This window comes from Coenobita brevimanus, chromosome 61, assembly GCF_032717465.1.
Source record: "Coenobita brevimanus isolate Jiangsu-jjx chromosome 61, ASM3271746v2, whole genome shotgun sequence".
Classification (NCBI taxonomy): Eukaryota; Metazoa; Arthropoda; class Malacostraca; order Decapoda; family Coenobitidae; genus Coenobita; species Coenobita brevimanus.
The window spans coordinates 27384890-27412412 of record NC_137014.1 but is presented as its reverse complement, the minus strand read 5'-3'; the positions used below and the strand labels follow the sequence as shown (position 1 = coordinate 27412412).

Genomic DNA, 27523 nt, shown 5'->3' with positions numbered 1-27523 from the left:
GATGAGATTGTGGTTTTGGGAGGGGACTTAATTGGTCTTGTAGGTGAAGTGGCTCAAGAATATGAAGGAGTACGTGGGGGATGTGCATATGGTACAAGAAATGCGGAAGGGGAAAGGATGCTTAAGTTTGGGGAGGCAATGAACAAGACAGTGTGCAATACACATTTTAAGAAATGAGAGAGTAGTTTGATCACATATGAGTCTGGGGGGAAAAGCAGTAAGATAGATTATTTTCTGGTCAGGAGGGCTGATTGGAGGTTAGTGAGGGATGTTAAAGTTATAGGAAGCAAGGAGTGTGTGCAGCAGCAAAAATTATTGATATGCGACATGGTGCTTAAAAAACGAGTGATTAAAAAGAGGACTTATGTACATAGGAGGAAAATATGGAAGCTGTAAAACCAATCAGTAAGGGATCTTCTGAGAAATTACCAATATGCCGGGAATCGAACCCGGGACTCTCAGGTGAGAGCCAGGCAGCATAGTGGTATGCTGCCTGGCTCTCACCTGAGAGTCCCGGGTTCGTTTCCCGGCATATTGGTAATTTCTCAGATGATTTTTCCTGTGTAAAAATACAGGTTCTCTCTTCAATCAGTAAGGGATGCTTTCTATAGCGAGATGAGGAGGGTGGTGGCTGAACAAGGAGCCGTTGATGGAGGCATTAGTGAACAGTACAGAGCCTTCAAGAGCAATCTCTTGAGAGTTACTGTTGCAGTATCAGTTGGACAAGAGGCCCACCAAGACATAAAGTAACATGGTGGTGGGATGAGGGTGTAGAAGCTGCAGTTAAGGAGAGAAGAAGGCTTTTCCGGGAATGGAATAAGGGTGGTAACAAAGAAGAATACTTGGCTGCCGTGCGTAGGGCTAGAAGAAAGTATACAGGATGAAGTCTGAGTCACAGAGACTTTACTTGATAACCTAAGTTGTGTGGAAAGGAAGAATATGATATATAAGGTGGCAAATCAGGTGAAGAGGGATTATCAGGTAATTATAGGTGAGCAGTGTGTGAAAAATGATGAAGGAAGGGTAATGGTGAACAATGGGGATATTAAAGGTGCATGGAGAGAGCAATATAGCTGATTGACTAATGAGAAGTTTGGTTGGGGGCAGGGAATGTTTGGAGCCAGCAGATCCAGCGTTTGGCCCTTGGCATTTGATTGACGCAGCAACTGTGAGTTAGGCAATAGGCAGGATGCAGATGGGGAAGGCAGCAGGTGTTTCAGGGTTGACCACTGAAATGTTGAAGGCCTCAAGAGATATAGGAGTGAGGTTAGTCATTGACCTGATAAATAGGATTATATGTGAGTGGCATGATTAGAGAAAGAGTGAATATTGATGAAATGCAGTTTGGATTTATGGCAGGCAGGGGTACCAGTGATCCCATATTCATTGTTCGACAGCTTCGGAAAAAATATATAGGAAAGAAAAGGTAACTGTACTTTGTTTTTGTTGATTTGGAGGTCTTTGACGGAGTCCCAATAGAGGTGGTACAGTGGGCAATGAGAAAGCTTGGCTTGGAGGAGTGGCTGGTTAGGGTGGTTATGGCCATGTATGTGGGTGCTCACACCCAGGTAAGAGTGAATGGAGCTTTGAGTGATGAGTTTTCCGTGAATGTTGGTGTGTATCAGGGGTCAGTTTTGAGTCCCTTGTTGTTTATCATGGTACATGAAGCCCTCTCACGTGACTTCAGAAATGGACACCTGTGGGAGATGTTGTATTCTGATGATTTCATGTTGATTGCAGAGAAGAAAGGGATGTGGAGGAAAGATTTAGGAAGTGGAGAGATGGTATGGGGCACAAAGGCATAAGAATAAATGTAAAGTAAAAGTGATGATATCTAGGGTTGGTAGCGCACTGTCAAAGAAGAGGGAGAGTGGCTATGTGCAATTTGCCACAAGGGCGTGGGAAGTAATTCCATCTTGTGCAGTGTTTGTGATAAGTGGGTGCATAAGAGATGTAGTGCTATTAGAGGTAGACTGGAAGATAATGCTGATTTTATGTGTATGGCGTGTCGGGGAGAGCAGGTGGAGATTGTCAGGTGTGAAGGGATTGAACTTACTGGTGAGTCTCTCGAGTATTTGGAGGAGTTTGTCATTCAGAAGACATGTTATGTGCTGGAGGTGGGCCTGGAGCTAGCTCTGTAGGTAGGATAAGTGGTTGGAAGAAGTTTAGGGAGCTGTTCCCTCTCCTGACATTGAGAGGGCTCTCCCTTCATATTAAGGGATCTTTGTATGCAGCATGTGTTAGGAGTGTAATACTGTATGGAAGTGAGACCTGGGCAGTAAAGGAAGAGGATATTCGCGGATTCAGAAGTACAGAAATAACAATGATTAGGTGGATGTGCAGTGCGTCCCTGTGTGCAAGGCATGGGGGGGCTGGGTTTACGATGGAAGTGTTGAGTGGTAGGATGAGACTGGAGTGTGTTGATGTTGTGATGAGGAGAGGTAGATTGAGGTGGTTTGGGCAGTTGGAGAGGATGGGGGATGATAATTGGGTGCAGAAAGTGAGAAGCGTTAACACCCTCATTACTAAAGGATGCAGGCCGCGTCCAACCGCAGGCAAGCACTCAGGATGTGGGCCGGCTTAGCCTTGGCCAAGTGCTGGAAGAACCCCCCCTTTTTCTACACTTGCGGTACTTCTTAAACATTTTATCCTCACACCCTTAGTGTTGTTCTATCTCTGTGATTTTTTATTCCTCGTAATCTTGAATAGTTGTGCTTGCTTATGGTGTTGATAAAAACGTTTGGCGAATATAAATTAAGCACTGATTTACAATGTTTTCTCTTTCCTTTGTGTTTTCTCATAGAAATATATGTTTTATGGTAATTGTTACTGAGAAAGAGTCTTAGGAAATTTCATTATCTATATTTTGGTATATAAACATTTACTGTAGGGCAGTTTGCGTCGGTTTTACGTACTGCAAAAGGAAATTATCGTATGATCATGCTGCAGTGCGGGAGTGGTGTTGCGCATGGCCAAAGTTGTTGCTAAATTATTATTTCCCTGCCTTTATATATGCCTCTGTCTGCCTGATTTTTTTCTTCACGTAATCTCGAATAGTTGTACTTGCTTATGGTGTTGATAAAAACGTTCGCCGAATATATATATATATTTTTTTTTATTACAAAGAAGAAGGAACCAAAGGCCACGAGCCTGCAATAACTGTTCCTTCCAAAAGAAAAACAAAATACAAGAGAGAGCCAAATTCAAGATCCGTTCATTTTGAGATGCCTGGACACACTGCATTTGAAAGACTGGAGATCATAGGAAACAGGAAATACGGACAGAGGGAGACAGTTCCAGAGTTGACCTGTTGCATAAATGAAGGACTGGGAGTAACGGTTAACTCTTTCATTATAGACTTGGACAGAAAAAGGATGAGAGTTTGCTGCTAGCGCCCGTCGAAGAGGTGGAGGAATGCATGTAGACAGTTCAGAGGAGCAGTGACCATTGAAGTAGTGATAGAAAAGAGATAAAGATGCAACAGTGCGATGAAGATACAGAGGTTGTAGGGAGTCAGTAAGAGGAGGAGAGTTAATGAGACGAAAAGCCTTTGACTCCACCCTATTGAGAAGAGCTGTATGTGGGGAACCTCTCCACACGGGCAGATAAAGCCCGTTTATTGAGTCAACAATTGTGCAGGGGTAAAGAAGGAACGGAGTCGGCTTAGCACACCTGATCTCTTGGATGCAGATTTTTCAAGAGATGTAATATGATCTTTCCAAGATAAGTCCCGAGTAAATGAAACCCGAAGTATGTTCAAGGATGATGCAGGATTAAGCTGAATATTATTAAACAATAGTGGGTACACCTGTGGAAAATTTTGTCGGGTTGATAGGTATAAGAATTGAGTCTTTGGTGCATTACAAACAACAAGATTACAGTAATCCCTTTAATATCCGAACGCGCAATATCCGAACATCCCCACTAACCAGACATAATCATCCCGGGATCCAATATTCCGAAAATGGTCCGAAAACCGCAAAAAAAAAAAAAAAAAAAAAATTCCCGCCCATAATTTGAACTTGGCGCACGGGGCACAGGACAGCTTTGTTGTGGCGCGTCATTCCTCCGACGTCCGCTAGAGTGCCCCTGCATCCTCCCCACTTTCCGCCTGTCTCTTTTTGCAAGTGCACGCTTGTTGTCATGGCTGCCCACATGCTCGCTTTTGTGGTGGTGCCTTACCTGCTGCAGGCACTCCTGCTGCTCTCATGCCTCTCTTTCGTGTGTGTGATGATGGCCCCGCCGCCTGAGAAGAGGAAGAGACTGGTGTTGACTCTGGAGAAGAAACGGGAGATATTGGAGAAAGTAGATGCGGGGTGGTGGTCTTCCCGCATCCTCCGCGAGTTCAACCTGGCCCGATCTACTTTGTTTGATATTAAGAGATCCCGAGACAAACTCATGCAGTACACGGCTGACTTCTCGTCGAGAAGCAAACGCAACGTGGAGAGGAAGGTGATGTTTTCTCCCAAGTTTGCTGAAGTCGACCGCTCCACGTTGATTTGGTATCGACAGCAACGTGCTGCTGGTGTGATGGTATGTGGTATGGAGCTGAAGGCTGCTGCTGAGAAGTTCGCCAGGCTTCACGACGCCCTAGACTTCAAAGCATCCAAGGGTTGGCTCTTCGCATTCAAGTTATGGCATGTCCTTACCAACCGTAAAGCTCATGGCGAAGCTTTGGACGCTAATGAGGATGGAGTTGACGAGTTTCGGCACAAGGTGAAGGGCTTGATCGACAGGGAAGGCCTCACTCTCGGTCAAACCTACAACGCTGACGAAACTGGTTTATTCTATCGCCAACGAACACTCTAGCCGAGGAGACGGAGAAGCGTGTACCTGGCCGCAAGCTCTCCAAGGAACGTATATCTACTTTGTGTTGTGCCAATGCTAACGGCATGCACCGGCTTAAGCCCGTTATTGTTGGCCATACAAAGCTGCCTCGGTGTCTTTGTGGGGTGATGGATGTCCTTCCTGTCGTCTGGTATCATTCTTTGAAGGCATGGTTTACAGCCCTGATCTTCAAAGACTGGTTCCACCGCCATTTTGTCAAGGAGGTCATACATTACCAGACGGAGACACTGGGAATCCCACGCGACCAGGTAAAGGCCCTCCTTCTCCTCGACAATGCACCTGCCCACTTGTGCGACAAGGACTTGGTGGCTGAGAATGGCCGGATTAGGTGCATGTTTCTGCCACCTAATACGACTGCTCTCATCCAACCAATGGACCAAGGAGTGATCGTGGCAACGAAGAGGCTGTACCGAAGGAAGTTCTTGGACGAGGTGATGGTTGTTCTTGAGGACGAGGACGACCGCAGGGAGGGACGGGACACACGAGGCCAGCAGACTTTGGAAAACCTTCGCCACTACAATATCAAGTCTGCTATCAACAACTGAGCCAGTGCATGGAAGGAAATCCCTGTCAAGACTCTAGAAAATGGTTGGTCTCATCTGCTTCTCGGAACGGATGTGGAGTACGATTTCCTAGGTTTTGACGTGGATGACTTCCATGCATGTCTACATATGCATGGAGACAATGTTGATGTGGACGATGTGCGTGAGTGGTTTGATGACGACGAGGGCGATCCTGGGTATCAGACCTTGTCTGATATCGAGATCGCATCTTCAGTTGCAGGTGTCAATACCCAGCTTGAAGATTCCGACGAGGACGGCGACGATGATGCGGACTCCTCTCAGCATGACACAACTCCAGCCATCCCCAAGCTGAGCGCACTCCGGGAACACCTAGAGTTTGTTCTCGACTACCTGGAACACCCGGACTGCGACAGGGAGATGGGGCCCTTGGGACTTGTGGAGGAAGTGTGTGCTTTCAGGCAGCACATCATCAATCGTCAGAATCGTCGTTCCTTGCATCAATCAACCATTGACAGTTTTTTCAGGCCCGTGACCCCCGCTGTGCCAAGCCCTGGCTCCACTCCTTTGCCTCCCCAAGACAGGCCCTCATGCTCCGAGCCACAGCCCAGCACATCAGCCACGGTGGACTCACCGCTCGACGTGAGTTTGTGTCTGTCTTTAGAGTTGTCTGCAGTGGGTACGCCATCACCACGACCCAGCGACGCACCCCTAGGTCACCTGCCAGTGATACTCTCGGACTCTGACAGTGAATAGACGCCAAGAACTTCTCCACTAGACCACACAGGAATTTACAGTGATATGCAGTGAAAAAAACATTGCATTGTGTTAATGATTTACAGTTGTGAGTGAAAAGACAATTTTTGAACTAAATTTAATGTAAATAGACTTGTGTGTTTTTGCTTTCAAAAATGGTTATAAGAGTGGAAAAAGTTAAAGTGCAGAGTGCAACACTTATTAAGTTACATTGGAGCATAAGTTAGACAAGAGTGCGCACTGTGAAGAGAATGGACTTCTGAGTTTGAATGACTAAGTTCAGTGCAAGACTTCATGAACAGTGTACTGCAAGTGCTTCAGGAAATCCTTCTTACTGTCAGAGTCCGAGAGGAGGCGATTATTCATCGAGATGGCCATGGACTTGCTGTAAGTAGGCAGAATGTTTCATACGGTACTCTACTGTATTTTCCATACTATACTTACCTAAAACACCTCATTTCACTCTTTTATGTCTTTTATTGGTGTCAATATGCTGTGTCTTAGGTGCTATGTATGTGCAGTAGGAAGGTGTTTTTCTGAGTTAGGCTAGGTTAGGGTCCATAACTACCAGTCCAGGAGCCAGGGACTTGTAAGTACCCAGAATGTTGAATATTGTATGAACCTACCTCAAAAACCTCATTTTATGTTTTTTTTTGCATTTATTTCAGTCTTTTATGTCCCTTATTGGTGTGATTTGGGTCTTAAATAGGTGCTATGCATGTCCAGAGGGAGTTGTATAGGTGTTTTTCTGAGTTAGGGTCCAAAAGTACAAGTCCATAAGCTGGGGCCCAATATCCGGACAGGACCACTATCCGGACCTGCCTATGGCTCTATTACGTCGGATATTGGAGGGATTACTGTATTTTTACCCCAGTCCGAGATACGAGCCAAGTCAGAATTAGGTGTGCCATAGCCTCATCCCTTGTTTGTTGAAGTAACTTCTGAGATGGGCATTGCGGGAACCAAATGGAAGGGTGAAGGGTGGAGTCATCAGCGTATGAGTGGATAGGGTTAGATGCATAGCTTAGAAAGGTCATTGATGAATAAAAGGAAGTGAGTTGGTGATAGAACAGAGCTCTGAGGAACACCACTGTTGATAGATCTAGAAGAAGAATGATGGCCATCTATAACAGTGGCAATAGAACGACCAGAAAGGAAGCTAGAGATGAAGGCACAGATAGAAGGATAGAAACCATATGAGGGCAGCTTTGAAATTAAAGATTTATGCCAGACTCGATTGAAAGCCTTTGAGATATCAAGTGCAATGGCAAAGCTTTCGTCAAAGTCTCGGAAGGAAGATGACCAGGAGTCTGAAAGGTAGGTGAGAAGATCACTAGTGGAGCGTCCCTGACGGAACCCATGCTGACAATCAGAAACAAGGTTGTGATAGGAAAGATGCTTTAAAATTTTTCTGTTAAGAATTGACATGAAAACTTTTGAGATGCTGGATGTTAAAGCAATTGGATGATAGTTAGAGGGTTGGGAATGGTCACCCTTCTTTGGGACTGGCTGAATGAGAGCAAACTTCCAGCAAGAAGGAAAGGTACAAGTTGACAGACAAAGACGAAAGAGTTTGCCTAGGCAGGATGTAAGCTCGGAAGCACAGTTCTTGAGAACAGCGGGAGGGAATGCATTAGGCCCATATGCCTTGTTAGTATTGAGGCCTGTGATGGCAGAAAATACATCAGTTGAAGAAATTTTAATGTCAGCCATGAGGAAGTCAGAGGGGGGAAGTGATGGAGGAACAGCACCGGATTCGTCTAAGGTGGAATTGGAGGAGAAAGTTTGAATGAAGAGAGATCTGCTTTATCAGTAGAAGAAATAGCTACAGAGCCATCAGAGTAGAAAAGAGGAGGGAAGGATGATGAGGTAAAGTTGTTAGAAAGGTTTTTGGCAAGGTGCCAGAAGAAGCGGGAAGAACTCGAGTTGGAGAGTCGGGAGCCTTTAGTACAGATGAAATTATTTTTAGCAGAGCAAAGAATAGACTTAGCACGATTCCGGATAGAAACGTAGAAAAGATGTGATTTGGGGTTGGGTTGGCTCCGGTGTCTTTTATAGGCCCTCTCCTTGTTGCGTATAGCATTAGAACAAGTGTGATTAAACCAAGGCTTTCTTACATTAGTCAAAGGATGTGAGAAAGGAATGTATGCTTCTGTGCCCGAGAGAATAACCTCCGTAATGTGCAAGGCACACTCAGATAGCTCCTGGCCATGGAAGCAATAATCATTCTAGGGAAAATCAAAGAAGTACTGCCTGAGGGCCTCCCAATCCGCAGCTCCAAAGTGCCAAAGACGACGTTTCTTTGGAGGTTCCGCAGGCCGTACTGGAGCATAGAACAGGTTAAAGTGATAAGGTTGTAATCAGAGGAGCCCAACGGAGAGAAAAGATTAACAGTATAAGCCAATGGATTAGTTGTAAGGAAGAGGTCAGGTATGTTGGAGCTCTCTCCAAGGCAGTCAGGGATACGGGTCGGGTGCTGTACAAGCTGCTCTAGGTCATTTATAATGTTTTTTCTTTCCATAAAGCAAAAAAATCAAGGGGCTATTTTGTTCGACGCAACTTGCATCATCCAGTAACGATTGGTTGAGATTAGGTTCGATGCAGCCTTCGTCATCCAGTAACAAGCGGGTGACTTTTGCAATGCTACCCTAAGTATCGAAATGGTTAATATTGGGGATGGGGTTGCAAGGGGTAGACCGAAAAAGACGTGGGACGAGGTCATTAAGTGTAACTTTAGGGTTAAGGGACTGAACAGGGAGGCTGCCATAGATCGAGCAGCATGGAGAGCCGCCATTAGGTGACCAAGGCTGACGCATGCAAGCATGTTGGAGCCTTTGAAAATGAAACACAAAAATGAAACACAACATGCATGCGTTGGTCTTGGTCAGCCAATGACTACTCACCATGCTGTTGGAGCTGTTTGATTTCTTGTAGCCTCATTATACAGTCCCTTTTTCGTGAGGTCACACTTTATGACTGTGTCCCAGTTCCCCCCCCTCCCCCCCAACCCTACCCACGACATTTACACCTCCCACCTTCTGCACCTAGTTTGCATTTTCCATCCTCTCAACATGTCCAAACTATCTCAGTCAACCTCTCTCATCATAACATTAATACCTTCAAGTCCCCTTCTTCCTCCCAGCTCTTCAATCGCACTCCTAGCCCCCCCATGCCCCTCTTTCAAGGACGCATAAGACTTCCATCTAATCATCATCGCTTCTGTAGTTTTGAGCCTACAAATATCCTCTTCCTTTCTTGCCCAGGTCTCACTACTGTACAGCATTATACCCCCAACACATGCTCCATACAAGGACCTCTTAGCACCTCTCATTGTCAGGGGAGAGGCAACAGTTCCCAGAACTTACTCCAACCACTCATTACCCTAGCCACAGACCTAGCTCCAGCCCTGCCTCGAGCACATAACATGTCCCTCCAAAAATAAAACTCCTCCACACACTCAAGAGGCTCTCCAGCAAGGTTAATCCTTTCATCACTCTCAATCTCTACATGCTTTCTCGGACACATCACACACATGAAATCAGCATTATTTTGCAGTCTACCAGCAGTAAACATAAATACAGATACTTCCGTACATTACACTTAAAAATGTGCATGTGCCACACGCTCACCCCACTAATCCTGGGGGGGCTATGAGTGCTATGAAGAGCTGAGAGGAAGAAGGGGACTTGAATGTATTAATGCTGTGATAAGTAAGGTAGATTGAGATGGTTTGGACACGTTGAGAGGATGGAAGATGAAAACTGGGTGCAGACTTGGACTTATGACACTGGACTCGCCTTCAAGGACCATGCACAAGAAACAAAAAGGCAGTGCACCAGCACCCTCAGTGCACTCCGGGCAACCACAGGGCCAGACCTTGGGCAACAACAACAATAACAAATAATAAGAAAAAAAATGCTCTCCTTATTTTACAAACAATGCATTAGGTTAGTATTGTCCTATGCCTCCCTGACATGGGCTCCCATTCTGTCTGATACTCACTACGTCTCCTTCCAAACCAAACAGAACAATGTCCCATGCATCACCATTGGCTGCACCAAAACTACTACCATTGCTCACCGACACTGATACTAAAGTCCTTCTCAGAGACTACCTTGATATGAGAGGCACATAGTTCTGTGCAGCAGCCTACACTAATACAAAGTGTGTTGTGTATGTATAACATTACATGTTATACATAAACAACACATTTGACCAATAAAACACCAAATCACCAGAGAAACATTATCAACCCTCTACAACAGTATACCACCTCCAGACATTCCAATGCTGACAGAGAAGAAACACCAGCATACTCACATTATACGCAGGGCAGTACAACACCTCATACTGTATGCCAGACTCCTGCTCCTGACATCCACCTGAGCGTCCTTAAATAAGGATGATCAAGTTTATCTAAGTAGGGTTAAATCAGGACATCACCTAGCCCTCCTTAGTTACCAAATTAGATTTGGGTTTGAAAGGAATGAGAGAGTTTGATTGGAGATATGAATGGAAAAGTAGGGAATGTGAAGATGGATGGAGTAGTTGATGAGTGGGATGTGCCTGCAGAGATGGATGCGAATGGCAGTGCTTTAATGGACATTTGTGCTGGGAGGGGGTTGGTAATAGCCAATACCTTCTTCAGACTTAATGTGATCCATAGGTATACTGTATTTGGCAAGTGACGAGGAGGGTGGATGGTGAACTGAATGGCCGGAAGGCAATGATTGCTTATGTGTGTGTGGATGACAGATGAGAAGGTGTGTAATGGATGTAAGAGTATATAGAGGTTGGGAGAGTGGACTTTCTGACCCCCATTTGGCGGTGGTCAGAATCAAGGTCCAAACGAAATGGAGAAATAGAGGAAGGGAAGGACAGGTGGAAGTAGTTCATACAAGGAGGGTGGAAAGGTTACAAGAGGATGGAAAAAAGGCACAATATAAGAGGGAAGTGGAGAAACGATTGGGTAAATATGGATTGGAGCAGATGGGGGACCTGGAAGGTGTGTGCAAGCTATTCACAGAAGAAATCTGTGCAGCATGTGAGGGTGTGTGTGGGGTGAAGAGAAGACGAAAAGGGGTGCAAGGAACAGTATTGTGGAATGAAGAAGTGAGAGAGGCTGTGGCACTATAGAAGAAAGCATATAGTGAGTGGATAAGAAACAAGCATGGGAGAAGTTGAGAGACTGAAGAGAGTGTTATATGTAGAGAGGAAAAGAGAGAGGTGAAAAGATTAGTAAGAGAGAGTAAGAAGAGAGTGGATGATGAATTTAGAAGGAGTCGTGAGTGTAAAGTGGAGGGAATGTAGGAAAATATTCTGGAAAGAGGTAAAGAGAGTCAGACAGGGTGCCAAAGAAGTTAGCTGGGGAATGAAAGATAAAAATGGTAGATTACTGGTGGAGAAGGGAGAAAAAGTCAGCAGATGGAGAAAACACTTTAAGGAATTGTTGAACATAGAGAATGAAAGTAATGCAAATGTAAGTGGATGAGGAATGGCTGGGAGATGAGAGATGTGAAAAGAGAGGAAGAAATCAGTAGGATGGAAGTTGTGGAAGCAATGAAGAAAGTTAAAATTGGGAAAGCCCCAGGAATTGATGGAGTGTGTGGTGAAATGCTGAAGCATGGGGGAGAGATAGTAGTAGAATGGATGTGGAAGACGTGCACATTGGCCTGGGAGGAAGGTAGAGTCCCGGAGGATTGGAAGTCAGGTATAATTAAGTCACTTTAAAAGAAAAGGGGAAAAAGAAGTATGTGGTAATCATAGGGGCATTTGTCTTCTTAGTGTAATAGGAAAAGTGTATGGTAGGATACTTACTGATAGAGTTAGGGAAATAACAGAGGAATTAGTTGGAGAAGAACAGGGAGGTTTTAAGAAGGGAAGAGGTTGTGTAGATCAGATATTCATTCTTAGATCTTTAGTGGAAAATTGTTTAGAGAAGGGGTTTGGAGAAAGCATATGACAGGGTGGATGGACAAGGATTGTGGAAAGTATTAAGAATATATGAAGTAGATGGGAAGTTGTTGAATGCCGTGAAGAGTATGTATGAGTGGGCTAAGGCTGTAGTGTGTGTGGATAGTGAACTGAGTGAATTTTTCTATTTGAAGGTTGGATTGAAACAGGGATGTGTCATATCTCCATGGTTACTCAATCAGTATATGGATGGGGTTATAAAAGAGATATAACATAGGGCAGTGGATGTTGGAGCAGCCCTAGTGAGAGAGGGCAGTGTTTGGAAACTCCCTGTACTGTTGTTTGCAGATTATACTGTGTTGTTAAGTGAAGATGAAGGGGAGCTGCAGGGCTTGGTGAATGAGTTTGAGAGAGTTTGTAAGAAACGGAATCTAAAGGTGAATGTAGGGAAGAGTATAGTTATGGTCTTCAAGAGAAGTAAAGTCACTGAATGTACAGTGAGGTTGAATGGGAAGGAAATGGAAAATGTGAGTACATGGGTAGTGTGATGAGTAAGGATGGAAGTTTAGAAGGTGAAGTGCTTGAAAGGGTACAACAGGGAAGAAAGGTTGCTGGTTCCTTGAAAGCAGTGATGAGAAACAGGGAAGTGAGTAAGGAAGTAAAAAAATTACTGCATGACAGTACTGTGATACCAACTCTAATGTATGGAAGTGATGCTTGGATCTTGTTGGAGGGACAAAAGTCAAGAGTGAGAGCAGTGGAAATGAGTTATTTTAGTGGAGTATGTGGAGTCACATGGAGAGGTAGACTGACAAATGAGGAAGTGAAGGAGCGTTGTGGTGTGGATAAGTGCGTTGTAACTGACTCTCTCAGGCAGGCCAAGGGATGTAAATTTTGCCATATGTCAGCAGAAAATATAGTACGGTATCTGTAGTAGAAATTATAAATAAAATAATGATTGGTCTAAAAGAGGTTACATCACAGATGAGTGAGCAAGCCATTGGTGCCACCGCAACTCATTCATGACAGATCTTATGGTGTCAGAATTCATCAGAACTTCATCACAGTCTTTGTTGTCAAAACATAGAGCTGTTGTATCACAAAGTCCTCTTAAACAGCCTTACCGGGCTACCCTGAGGACCATATGCTGCCATTCATTTGAGGGTGTACCAGCGTACCATGGCTGCAGTTCCGATGTCTCACGGATGTTTACAAGCGATGTACGGGGGTACATCAAAACACATTTCCGGTAAAGAAGGGGTTAATAATGAGTGAACATCAAACTATTGACTAATGGTGTTTATATGTGGGTCTTTTTTCATCTGGTGGAACTTGGCCATCCTACTCCACAGGTTGAGTATTAAGTCATGATAACATGATATTCGGTAAGTGTTAGGTATGAGACTGAGTCTCCTTAGTATATGGCCATCAACCTGAGCAGAATGAGATTAGGGATCATGTCAGACACTTCAGCAGATAATAATATGTTTCAGGTATGTCAGTGATGTAACTGGAAGCATACTCACCTCACAAGTGAGAGGTACCAGGTTCAGTTCTTGGGGTAGCCCCAGGAACTTTGGATGAGTCTCCTTTGCCTCAGTTTGTTTGTGTCTAAAACTGAAATAAGGACCTAGATGTAATTCCCCCCCCCCCCATGACTCTGGGCATAGGCTTCACAGCCTGCTCACGAGGCCCAGTAGTCCTTCTACGTACCATACTCCACTACATGTCACCACTTCGGCACTAACACCCACCGTCCATATTGAACACATGCTGGAGCTGTCTCATATAGGACTGGTGTATTGGTATTAGCGGGGGTATTTTTACATGTCGGCGGGTCTTCTGGTAGATCGGTAAGGTCTGCTTTTATGAAATTCAAATCCTTAAACTGTTCCCTGCCCCAGCAGGGAAATGAACCTGAGTCTGGTAGGACTGCAGGCTACCTCTCTACCGATTCTGGGAGAAGAAACTGCAAACTTCTATCACACACACAGTCATGACATCAACTTCTCATCTCTACACATCATTTCCCAACCTGACCTAAACCATGATGAGGTTTTCTGGCTGTGACCCTCCATAATATAGAGGTATAGTCATGCAGTTGAATATAAAGGACTGTACATTCTTTTTCAGTCACTACTACATCCACATGATTTAGACTGCTTATGTATTTAGGTCCCCATAACTTGCTAGCACCTATCATTTTACCTTTGCTCATTCGTTTCAGGTGTGCCAGTGCATAGTCACCACCACATCCACACTGCAGAAGTGCCTTATGTTGGAACCCAGTTCAGTACAACCACACCAACCCAGCGTTGGCCAGGCCAGGGATGCTGCTACAACGGGGATGACGCATGATGAGTCATTGGTGTGTCAGGACAGGCATCAGTATCAGTTTGTCCATCAGCATTACCTTACAGTGCTTAGTGCATTACACAGACACTTTGATTATTTCACTAGAACCATCCCACTTTAACCCTTGATTTCTTATTGCTTTATAGCTACGTAGAGATGATTTTCTCAAATCAAGACAGATCTTTAGTGCTGAAGGAGTTAATGTAGGCTATATGTAACTCCTTCAGTTCAAAAAGTCTCCAAAATTTATTGAAATGATCTGATAGTAGTAGTAAATTATAAAATGTCAGTGGAGTGAAGTGGCTAACCCCTTCACTAGTAGCATTACCGTACAATGCTTAGCATTCTACATTGACACCTTGATTACAAAAGTAGTCATGCCCTGTTAACACCTAAACTGTGATGGCATGTTTTTTTAAATTTCATTCTTGTTATTGCCTGACAATATATATAGATATAGCTCAGGAGAATCCCCTCATACTGAAGGGCTTAACCCAGTCACTCTAATTTATTTTTTTAATTCTTGTCATCTCCAGACAATTTAATTCAGTCTTTCTTGGCAAGACATGAAAACTCAAGATGTAAGATACAGCCTTCAGTGAATATGAGAGAACTTTCTTGGTTGAATACAATAACCTGGATATGGCAAGAAAGATACAAATGGTATCTCAATATTGAAGGGGTTAATGAAGGCTGCCTATCACCCTTGTGGATTTAGAAAAAAAAAATATATATCTTTTTAAGGTGATTAAATAGTTTGTTAGTAGCAAGAATTACATAAAATGTTCCCATATTCAAGGGAATAAGAGTGGTGTCAGACCTGTGTATGGGCAATTGCTAGGGCTTAATTGTACTAAAAGCAGCCAATCTTTTGTTAAGGTGTAGAGATTTGAGGCTAGGACTACAGTCTATTACATTTAAAGCTAGATGACCAACCCAGCATACTCCCCAAGATGTCTTTACATTGAAAAAACTCCTAAGGTCACTGTCTTTTAATCTGAATAAAATCTGGAAACAGTACAAATAAGATGAACAATATGTACAATCTCATTTGAAGGGCTTATGGGTGTTGAATGTAGCCATCAATCTGACATATGTCTCCATTAATCAAACTTTCAATAAACAGTAGCATTACCTTTTTTTTTTTTTTTAATTGAAGCAATTCTTACACAGAAAATCAATTAAGAAATTCATGTAGGTTTGAAATCAAAACATTTAAATTTGATGAGTGTTTATATCACCAATTATATACATGTACAGTACAAGGTATGAAAGCAATATTTGGCACAGCTTATAGATATGCTGTAATTAAAGGCACTTGAAGCAATCTTATATACTGTTAAAATGTCTTTGGTCAGTACAGATCTTCATTACCAGACTTGCATACCAGCTAGTGCATATCGTATCATACTGATGCAGTACCAGTAAAAGGTAGTTGAGTTATATCCAAAACTGAGCTACACAGTTTTGAAATGGCACTAAAAGCTATTTTAGGAAGGGAAGAGGTTGTGTAGATCAGATATTCATTCTTAGATCTTTAGTGGAAAAGTTTCTAGAGAAGGGAAAGAAGTTGTATGCGGCTTTCATGGATTTGGAGAAAGCATATGACAGGGTGGATAGACAAGGATTGTGGAAAGTGTTAAGAATATATGGAGTAGATGGGAAGTTGTTGAATGCTGTGAAGAGTATGTATGATGGTGCTAAGGCTGCAGTGCGTGTGGATGGTGAACTAAGTGAATTTTTCTCTTTGAAAGTTGGTTTGAAACAGGGATGTGTCATGTCTCCATGGTTGTTCAATCTGTACATGGATGGGGTAATAAAAGAGGTACAAGGTAGGGTAGTGGATGTTGGAGTGGCCCTGGTGAGAGAGGATAGTGTTTGGAAACTCCCTGTACTGTTGTTTGCAGATGATACTGTGTTGTTGAGTGAAGATGAAGGGGAGCTGCAAGGCTTGGTGGATGAGTTTGAGAGAGTGTGTAAGAAACGGAACCTAAAGGTGAATGTAGGGAAGAGTAAAGTGATGGTCTTTGAGAGAGGTGAAGTCAGTGAATGTATAGCGAGGTTGGATGGTGAGGAATTGGAAAATGTGAGTACGTTTAAGTATTTGGGTAGTGTGATGAGTAAGGATGGAGGTTTGGAGGGTGAAGTGCTTGAAAGGGTACAGCAGGGAAGAAAGGTTGCTGGTTCCTTGAAAGCAGTGATAAGAAACAGGGAAGTGAGCATGGAAGTAAAAAAGTTACTACATGACAGTATTGTGATACCAACTCTAACGTACGGAAGTGAAGCTTGGACGTTGTTGGAAGGACACAAGTCAAGAGTGAGAGCAGTGGAAATGAGTTATTTAAGAGGAGCTTGTGGAGTCACGTGGAGAGACAGGCTGACGAATGAGGATATAAAGGAGCGTTGTGGTGTTGATGTGGATGTGATAGGAAGCGTTGTGAGGAACACACTGAGGTGGTTTGGCCATGTGGAGAGGATGGAGGGTGAAAGACTGACGAAGAGAGTGTATGTGAGTGAGGTGGAGGGTGGAAGAGGGAGGGGGAGACCGAGGATGAGATGGAGGGATGGGGTGGAGAGGTATATGAGAGAGGGGGGTGTGAGTTGGGAGCAGGGCAGTGAAATGGCGGGGGACAGGGCGACTTGGAGGCGATTTGTTTGTGGCCACCCCAAACGGGATTGAGGCGTCTGGCAATAGATAGATAGATAGATAGTTAATAACCTCATGTCGGGGGCGAGTGATATAGGATTAATTGGGCTGAGTACTTTGAGCAGCTGTATATGGCTGAACCTCGTAGTGGAGAGCTTCTGTTGACTGGTGTACAACCACAGACAGCTCTCCCACCAACTGGTGATACCATGCCTTCTCTAGAAGAAATAAAAAAGGCAGTGGATAGGTTGAAGACTGGTAGAACTTCTGGTGTTTGTGGCATCCTGGCAAAACACCAAAGTTGGGAGGCGATGCCATAATCAGGGTATTATATACAGTCATAGATGCAATTTGGTTGACTGGTATCATTCCTTCTGACTGGACAAGGAGTTTGGTCACTTCTATCTGGAAGGGGAAGGGAGACCAGCATGACTGTAGTAATTATTGTGCTATTATAGTGCTCCATGTACCAGACAAGGTTCTTGCTCACATTCTCCTGATGCATGTCGAGGACTATTTGCTAAAGTTTCAGAGGACTGAGGAATCCAGATTCACACCCAAGAAGTCAACAGTTGACTGCATTGTAGCTCTCTGAGTTCTTGTGGAACACTGCCTTGAGTACTGATAAGGTCTGTTTGCAGCTTATGTGGATCTCAAGAAGGCATTTAACTTAGTAAATTCGGAGATACTATGGGAACTCCTGCGACTCTGTGAGATCCCCCCCCCCCCAAGATAATCTGATTTTATTGCTGGCCTGTATTCAAACACTGAGAATGCTGTCAAGTATGGAGGAGGAACATCTGACTTCTTCCCAGTAAGTACTGGAGTAAGGCAGGAATATGTCCTTGCTCCTTTGCTTTTCAACACATGCGTGGATTGGGAGGCTGGGCTGTGATTGAAGTCACATATCAGCTGGCAGTTTTCAGGGTTACTGACCTTGTCTTAGTCACTGGCAGTACTGCTGAGTGCCCTCAAAGAATTTCATGAGTATACAAAGCCATAGGGATTAAAGGTCTCTTATGTCAAGACCAAGGTGGCATTTGGTAGCTTGTTGGATGAAGCAGTTCAGTCTGTCCAAGCATGTGGTGAGAATGTGAAGTCATGGAAAGATTTGCTTTATCTTGGTAGTGTGATAAATAACAATGATAGGATCAGATGGTAAGATTTCATGTCTTGTTGGTCTGACCTAAGGTGTTATGAATGCACTCGATTCGGGTATTTGGCATTGCCGTTCTTTGTGTAGAAGGATGAGAATTTGTATCTTCAAGGTACTAATGCTCCTTGTCTTACTCCATGGCTGTGAGACATGGACACTAAACAGTGACTTAACCCCTAAAACGCGGGTGTTTACAGTCGATCCCCCCCGAGTGGCGGGGTTGTATCGCGGTCTGAGTACCTGTAGGAAAATATTCGCCAAAAATCAGAGATTAACCCTAGAACATTATACTTGCTATGGCAGATAGTACTTACATTCAGCTTTCTCCAGAGACAGGTGTTGAGCCTTCGTGGACTACCCAAGGACTTGTGGAGACTTGCAAAGTTGGGTAACCAAATTTTCACTTTCACACCTCCAGCAACCCGGTTTCCCCTCTACCACAGCCTCATTCTGTCACAGTAAACTTTATACTACAACGTAAATGTAGTTAGGAATCCGTATTTGTACAATAAGCACTAAAAATAAGGCTAAAATCAACGGAGCGTATGGCCGACATGCATTGTGGTGGCGGTTTTCCCATCACTCAACAAACATTTCCATTTTCACAGCTAAAAACATGTATACTACATTATTTTCAATCATATTACTTCCCAAAAGATCACCACGGCGCGCTTTTTATTCTGCCTTACGTCCGCCACTTTATTCTCGTTCCTGTCGGCCGCTTGCACTGACTGGGAAGAGCTAGAACTCGCCATAATCTCACTTTGAAAGCCTGCAGTAAACTGACACTAAACAGAGGCAAAAGCTAGTGTTGCAACTGGGGAAACAAGCGTTTCCTAGTAGCATAAACTGCTTGTGAGAGGAGATCGCAGATTTACAGTTCTGAGCGCTCAGAGCGCTGCCATGTATCACAGCCAGGCTGGCCGGGCCGTGGTAGGGGGGGTACGGGGGGAAAACGCAATATTTGGCAACAACTGAGGTCAGTAGTACAAAGGTAAAGTATGCTAGTTGTAGCTAGAGGATGGTGGTACTGATAGACAATACCAGCTGGAGCCTGCTTGCCCGCGGTTATTCAAAATTTACTAAAATCGCAAACGCGACGACCCGCCGTCCTGCCCTTATGGCCGAGCGTCGCAAACGCGACGATCCGCGTTTTAGGGGTTAAAGCAGTGAACTGACTCCTTTGGTACTAAATGCCTTGGCAGGATCATGGGATATCACTGGTACAACCAAGTAGGGTAGGTAAATCTGCGAGACACAGTTGACGCCTATTACCCACATCGTCAGCATCAATCTCATTTATAAATGTATGTGGTCTGTTTACCTGAGGCTGACCCTACCCACTGGGTGATCTCTTTGGGGTGAACAAGACAAAGGGGAAGGTCACAGAACTCATTGCTGGAGCAGGTTGATCATTCAAGTTGAGAGATACTTAGGGCCGTACTATAAAAGCTAAACATCAGTATTAACGAATGTGAGTGTCTGATGTTCCTGTTTTTCATACCATAAATAAATTTCTGCCCACGCCGGGCAGTCGTCACCTGGTTATGGCATAAAATAGTATTAGAATGAGAAAGGACAAGCGCCACAAGAGATCCCCCTTTCGTATAACAAATTTAAATATTCATATATACGATAGCTGGTTTTTCGATTTAGCAACGCTGAATAATTCAGGAATAAAATTTTCCTTAGCCAGCTAAAATAAATGAGAAATACAGACTGTTCATAAAATTTAACAAGACTAAACATTTCTGTAACGAATATGAGAAAACAATAACTTCCATGGTGGTGAGATGGCAACTTGGCATGTAATATTGGAATTATGAGAATAAATAGTGGTAGGTGGTGGCGACCATCATCCACTCACTTGTTGTAGTGCTGCCTACTTCTTCCTCAGCCTTTATTTATTATTATTTTTTTTTTTTCTGTGCCTGCCCTCCTCTCTTCCTATTTCTCCCATCTTTCCTGTCGCTACTTATTGCTTTTCTTTCCTTCACAGGTAGCTTTACATTGAGTGACAAGCCAAATGGTTTCCTGTAAGCCAAGAAACCCTTTACAACACTGGGTGGTAACCATATAACCAAACCATATGTGCTCCCTACATGTCAACAAGGGGGTTGGTGGAGGGTTAGTGTCCCTCCCCGTAAAACGAGTAACTCAAAGTCAATGGCCACCCCTTACGGGATTATGGCATCTGGCAATTGATTGCTTGATTATTGATGAGAATAAATTGTGCTTCCTAGTTTCGTTCAGACTGCCTGTGTACTTTCTCAACAGATTTTTTAAATGGCAACTGTTTGAATGTTTGTGTGTTAGCCAGCTCAGTGCTGTAGTTACCACATTTCAGGGCGAGCCAGTAAGTTTCTGCCTCTAACCAACAATATCCTTGTGTGACAATCTTGCCTATGAAACATCATGAAATAAATGATGAATAAGACAAGTGTATATACAATATTATATTGCATGGCAGAAGTTACACATAGAGCTGGGTCAGTGTTGGTAAATGGTTACTTAGGTTTGTATTTTTCACTAGTTTTAGTGTTCTCTTACACAGCTAACCTTATCCCATAAAGGGAGGAGTGTAAATTCTGGCTGTGCACGTAACTGTCCCTCGAGAGCTCTCAGAACAGTAGCGTATAGATATTTTACTTCTGACACTCATAGGAAAGTTACTATTCATCATAGAAAGGCCACTTTGGTCTCATTTTGAAGATGAAGAGTTTTGCCCTGTTGTACAATGTCCAGAAAGACAATGTATAAAACATAAAATGCAAAAAAAGTGAGTAGAAGTTAGATGACATGCTAAAGTTTTACACTGTCCTTTAAAATAATATTCGCCAAAAAAAAACTATACAAGAAGTAATAATATTTTTTGCTTCAGTACGTAGCAGAATAAATTTCCTTTCCAATAATGCATTATATGTTGTATTTTCTTAAATAATAACGCCGCATATATAGTATACCTGAGAAAAAGGAGCATAAGTGTTTGTTGGGAGGTCAAGAGGTGTACATCCTACCTGTGAGGAACTTCACACCACACTGAGCCGAGCAAACCAAGTGAGCACGCACACACCAGCTGTGGCAGGCTTAGCTTCGCTCACTTTTGCCCGTCATCCAACAAAAATGACGACTCCCTAAATATTTCTTTAGAGATTACATCGGATGACAGGCAAAGTCGTCATACTGTCGTCAGAGGTTGACAAACGCATGATGACACAGGTCGTCACTGGTAAGTCTATGGGTTAAGTTATAGAAAATGGTAAAAAAAATTTTCACCAGTACCAGCAGGTATGTACAATGACTTAAGTTCTTTATTGCAATATGTAATTCATTTTTGCACCAGAACAAATTGATAAACTTATGTAGTTAAGATGGTTAGGTAAGGTAATGCGATATGAGTGAATTGGTTGGTTAGGATGCTGGCTGAAATATTTACCTGTTTCAATCAAACACTCAGATTTGAGCATATGTGTGTTGGCTTTCAAGCAAAATTTGTTAGTAAATGCAGATTATTACATGAGCTTATAAAAAGGAAAAAAACAAAAAAAAACAAGAGCTTTTCATACTTGTAAATAGCTACAGGCCTAAGGAAATGGCCTGTACCATATATATATATATATATATATATATGTAAGCAGTTAATTAGAAAGAAATGACAGTTATTGTAATGGAGGAGTAGGTGGATGTTGGAAAGGCATGGAATCTTGGTTAAGGTGGAAGGTTTATATAAAAGCATGAAAGGTGCAGTTATGCAGTGACTGACAAACAGGAAGTAATGAGATACATATTTAGTGAAGGAGTCAAACATCAAGCATATGACCATTTTAGGAGAAAGCTAGGAAAACAAAACAGTAAACACTGTACAAAATGGAAGTGGATGAAAGTACTATAGAGGTGGAATGATTTCTGGGGAAAGAGGAAAGCATATCTAGCAGACTGGGACAGAAAAAGAAATACTGTACCATGTAACTTAGGAAATCATTGCATACTGCTTAAAGGGAAAGGTCATAAAAAATGTGAGTACCAGAGTAGTACAATTACTGAGCTAAACTGGAAATTTATTAGTAATACCTAAAACAAGGAAGGTGACAGTAATGTGGGGAATAAGCTATAGCTATTTATACAGAAACTGAATGCACAACTGTTGCAGTACATGCATATAACCTATATTTTCCAATATGGTCTGCTAGTCATGGCTGGATGATAGGTGTGGAATGAAGTTGCTGAAAAAGAATGGAGGAATGTTACTGCATCCCTCATGTGTTGGTGCTGCAATGAATGTCACCATTCAACTAGTTTTGTAAAGAAGTAAAGCAGTTTCTCTGCTAAAAATATTTCTCCAATTACTTTGTATTTACATCTTGCAATATTAGGAACACATGATATGCTGCTGCATGAGTAGAGGTGCACATAATCTGGATAAACTGCTGCCTAATTCACGACTGGTGAGATGGCCGGAAACATAATGTGGAAATTTATGACGCATGCAATAATACATTCTATTTGCTCATATAAATTCAAATCTGGATAATCTCAATAATTACTTCTTGCAAAATAACTGCAAAATGAGGAAAATCAAAGTTCATTCTAAGCCTATACAGTAAACTGTATCTTGCTTGTAAATACATCCTCATTATGCATTCTACCATCATTTGTTACTAATTCTACTGCATATATACTTATTTCCTACATAAAAATAACAGTTTAGAATGGGTTAGCAAAGTGTTTGGTTTATTAAACAGAAGAAAAATTCAAAATCTGAGCACTGCTGGCGCTCATGCAGTGCATTTACGTCCAATCTAGCGATTCATGGCATTCAAATGCCAGAACTGGGTTTCGCCAAGACTGACAGTCCAGATTTTTTATAGTAAGGATGACTGATGCTCAGGAACGTCTGATGACTGAACATCGGCGTTGAACTGCCTAAACTCTTGGTTTTTATAGTACGGCCCTAAGAGGGAGAAAGAGTTGCCACCTGGAGGGTTGCATGAAGGGACCCCTGTGGGTAGAGTTGGAGGGTGAGTGAGACTATGTGTCCCAGAGCATTTGCTCCCCCCCCCCCAATGGTGATGATGTCAATAAGTAGCAGTGAATACACGCAAATGGCTCCTTGGGGGAAGATTAAGGGACTGGTCTTATTTGGAATAAATAATTACCAGCAAAACCAACACAAGTGAAACCTTGTAAGAGTATGTTTTAAATAAATGAGCCATGTCATAACAGACATGAAAAAGATGACTTTGCAGGATGAGGGAGGATACTCCTGGAAATGTCCTTTTTAATTTTTCTGAAACTTAGAGGATGGCAGTGAGAAGTTGATAATTTTGTGCCTATGGTGTGTTGTGCTTACTGTCATGGTTGTAGTGAGAAATTGAGATGATTTCCAAATTTTGTATAATCATAGATGCAAGATAAGGACTATGTTCTTCACATGCCAAAAAGTTATCTTCGCAGCAATGAAAACTGAAATAACAAGAGGTTACTGCAATGGCCTTTTTTGGTGCAGGAGTTCCCATGGTGTCAGTGAATGCATATCAGAGGATGGATATGCATTAATCCCATATTGCACATCACCTTATGTTAATATGAAGATATTCTGACAGCAGTGCATATCACAATAGCAGATAGTCTCATGTTACACAAATTAAAGTAGTCCATGTGCCATGAAGTACTTAACCCATCCATATTTATACAGTTTCATAGTTTAGACCCCATATAGTTGAAGAAAACAACAGCATTTCAAAGATGAATAATTTTTCACTATATATATATATATATATATATATATATATATATATATATATATATATATATATATATATTAGTTGAGCATCTGTATAATACAGATGCAATACCGGTAATATTATTTTCAAGTGCATAACAATGAAAATTATCCATGGGCATCAAGCTGTAACTAAAATATATACCAGTGCTGTAGCTGTAGTAGACAGAATCAGAATTCTGTCTTACTCCTGTATTGTAATAATGTATGTTCTCACTGAGCAGTAAAATAATTCTACACTTTATGCATGTATGAAGAGGAATATGAGTGACTGGACGTGAGGGAATGATCTGTCCCCATCTGTCTGTAATCTCAGTCTTAAAGAACCTGGGTGAAACCAAATACATTAAGTCCCCACTATAAAATGTATCACCTGTTTCAGTTCTTTTTAGCTGTCAAGTCCACTGAAAATATGGAAAACATTTCTCTGTTAAATTTCTGTTGTTAGTCAACAAGCTGATTTGCCATTTTTGCCCCAAATCTCAGTTCCAGTTGTATGGAAAAAGTTGTAATAAGCTAGAACATATAATTTACCTATAATGAGGACTGCATGCAGTAGGGCAAAATACATAACTCCCATCATTACACATCCTTTCTTTGAAACAAACTACGTATCTTCATCCAAATCTTAGCAAGGATACTTGTATGATTCTCTGGGATTTTCCACATCCCAACCCGCTTCTTTTCTGCACGGTCCTGGGCATGGAGAAGACGTTGATAGTGTGTGGCATATGCTTGATCCCCATGCAGCGCAAGGTCCATGGGTGCTGCCAGAGCCAATCCTTTTCCCACCAATTCTTCGTTGATGCTCCGGCGTTGAAGCAGCTGTGGCATCAGAGAGATTTCAGGTACAGGTACAGCAAGTCCTCTTTATATATTTCCATTATTTCTGTTCTTTTTCTTTTCCAAGTAGATCCACAGTAATTTACAGAAATAGCTTGTTAAAGTTCCACTGTTGTCAGTAAAACTGATTTTTCAGCTTCCTATAATTTGCAGTACCAGTTGTATGGAAAGTTATATTTTGAAGCATATCACTGACATATAGTGAGGGCTTAATGTATTGAAGGATTTGGTAAACTGATTATCTAGAGAATAATAGGACACCAGGGGTTATGGAAGTCGTGAAATACATATTATATACAACACAGTACGGTACAGGCAGTCCACAATCTAAGTAAGGTATGTGTTATAAACTATTATGTTGTATTCCATCCAATTGGTACTGCAAACTGAGGCATGGTGGTGAACCAGCTTTATTGGTAACAATGTAGTTTTAAAAAGGCATTATTTTGTAATTATCTATGAATCTGGCAACAGAAATCTTTAAAAAAAAAAGTAAAAATGGTCAACTAAAAAAAAGAACTTAGAGTATACATTTTGTGTCAGAGTACAAGAGGATGCCATATAACAAAATCCCTCCTGTATAAACACTAACAGAATTCCAAGAGGAACCTAAATAGATCACACACTGCAGATAAAAAATATATTATACAGGACATTAAGTGGGCATAGGTGGATGAGGGCCACTTGTAGTAAAGGGAGTAGGGACTAATGTAGAGTATTATGTATGCTGTTATTGAGTACTGTAGCTCTGGTCTGTCTGGCCAAGCAAATCCATCAACTGTCCCTGAAGGGCTGTCCCATGCAGTGAACTGATGTTCCTTTACAGTAGACAACATCTTGCCACAACTAAGCAGGAATAGTGTTGAGCTTTGGTTCCTGGATGTATGAATTTATGTCTCCACCGAGTTAAAGGGCACCATAGTAAGCTCCATGTCACCCCATAAACTGGTTATAAGGTTATCACCAGCATTGTAAATGGCTTCTTGGATTACAGGAAATCATTAGGCTTGCCACTCTATGTAGAGCTACCTGAAGTGGAAAGAGAATAATAAAAAAGGGCAGGATGGATAACAGAACTAGGAGGTGAGGTTGGCAAACACAGAAAAAGAATGATAAAGGCAAAGGAAGAAGTAGGCTGCACTACATCAAGTGAGTGGATGATGATCGCTACCACCTACCACCAGAATTAGCCTACAGTGTGTATGTAAACTACAATATCCTAGCCTCAAGCCCCTACCTATACCATGAAGAAGGTAATATGGGATTGACTGTCATATCATCATCCCTACAGTATGTCTTTATCCTATTCCACCTGAGGGTGGGGTGATACATGGTCCAGAAAGCAAAGAAAAGAATAGCATGACAATGAAAACTAATCAACAGCATACCCATTGAGATAGATCTGGCTGTTGTTATTTCCATAACTTACTTTGGCTGGTCTGACATATGCTACAAGAACATTATCTTCAGGTTCATGTGATATCAGGGTAAACCAGATACGCTGCTCCATGAGACACTCCCGTGTCACCATAAACCCCTCCTTTGTCACCTGTATGAAGAAAATTTATGCTGTACAGAAAAACTACCTATTAAAGCTCTGCAGCTGTTTATTTTTCATTCATTCATCATTAACCAACTAAATTCCTTGTTAATTTCCTAGCCTTATCAACTTCTGCACCTTGCTTTCTGACACACTATGTACAATATCCATTTACCCTCTTTACATACCTTGCCTGCTCCCCCCTTCAAACTCACTTAGATACTGTACTCACATACCCCATTTTCAACAATTAACTGCATCCAATCTCTCCACAAGCCCACACCATCTAAGCACAGTAAAAAATCCTAATACATTAAAAAAATATTTATTAGGAAGAAATGATCAGTTGTAAAGGAGTACAGTATACTGTACAGTAGTTAATGTACCTCCACATCACCCAGCTGAAGTGGCAGCAGTTTGTTGCTGCGCCGCTGCAGCAGTGGTATGACAGGAGTGTGCTCCACCTGAAAGAGAAACTACTAGTACACAACAGATAAACAGTATTACTGAAAATATTTCTCTTGAACCGATTTATTGGCATCAGCCATATGAAAGGATGTTCGATGAAAGGATGTTCATTTCCAGGAGTTGTTAAGGTCTTACAGAATTACCTCAGGGTTAAGTGAGTGAACAGAGATGTCAACAGACTGTGCAGTGTGGACAACACCCCATGCAGAATGAAACATCTGTCTATCTATAGCCTGAAGCCATAATCCCATGAGGGGTGGCTGTTTGTCTTTGAGTTAGTTGTTTTACAGGGAGGGGCACTAACCCTCCACCAATCCACTTTTTGACATGTAGGGAACACGTATGGGTTGGTTATACAGTCCACCCAGTCTTAAAAATGGTTTCCTGGCTTACAGGAAACATGCAGGCCAGCATAAAGCTCTTCAAAACAAAAAAAACTCTGAGATGGTGCACCCTTCACCACTCCTACTGTACACACATCCATAAGAAGTGTTTCATATTGACAAAGCCAGAGTCAAAAAGCTATGCTGCAAATCCACAGTGTTCTTCACAAATAAAGGTACACTTGAAACTTTGCCTTAAAAAAAAAAAAAAAAAAAAAAAAAAAAAAAAGGGGGGGGGGTGGACAAGCATTGTAAACACAAAATCATTGTATCTGTAGTGGCCTCATTCTCCAATGTGAATATCAATACAG

The 27523-nt window shown here is 42.3% G+C and overlaps 2 protein-coding genes across 2 annotated transcripts in view; one reads left to right on the top strand and one right to left on the bottom strand.

Moving 5' to 3' along the window:
- LOC145403724 (uncharacterized) overlaps positions 1-17635 on the top strand; it is a 208742-nt gene extending 191107 nt beyond the window's left edge. Inside the window, exons 9-11 of the mRNA XM_080275404.1 lie at positions 14266-14406; positions 17166-17340; positions 17514-17635. Coding sequence (XP_080131530.1) covers positions 14266-14406; positions 17166-17340; positions 17514-17635 — 438 coding nt within the window. The remainder of the gene's footprint in view (positions 1-14265; positions 14407-17165; positions 17341-17513) is intronic.
- The window catches only part of LOC145403623 (uncharacterized), a 124378-nt gene continuing 114017 nt past the window's right edge, over positions 17163-27523 (bottom strand). The window contains exons 4-7 of the mRNA XM_080275298.1: positions 26748-26825; positions 26251-26370; positions 24513-24803; positions 17163-17258 (exon numbers count right to left, since the gene is read on the bottom strand). Coding sequence (XP_080131424.1) covers positions 24561-24803; positions 26251-26370; positions 26748-26825 — 441 coding nt within the window. The 3' untranslated portion in view covers positions 17163-17258; positions 24513-24560. The remainder of the gene's footprint in view (positions 17259-24512; positions 24804-26250; positions 26371-26747; positions 26826-27523) is intronic.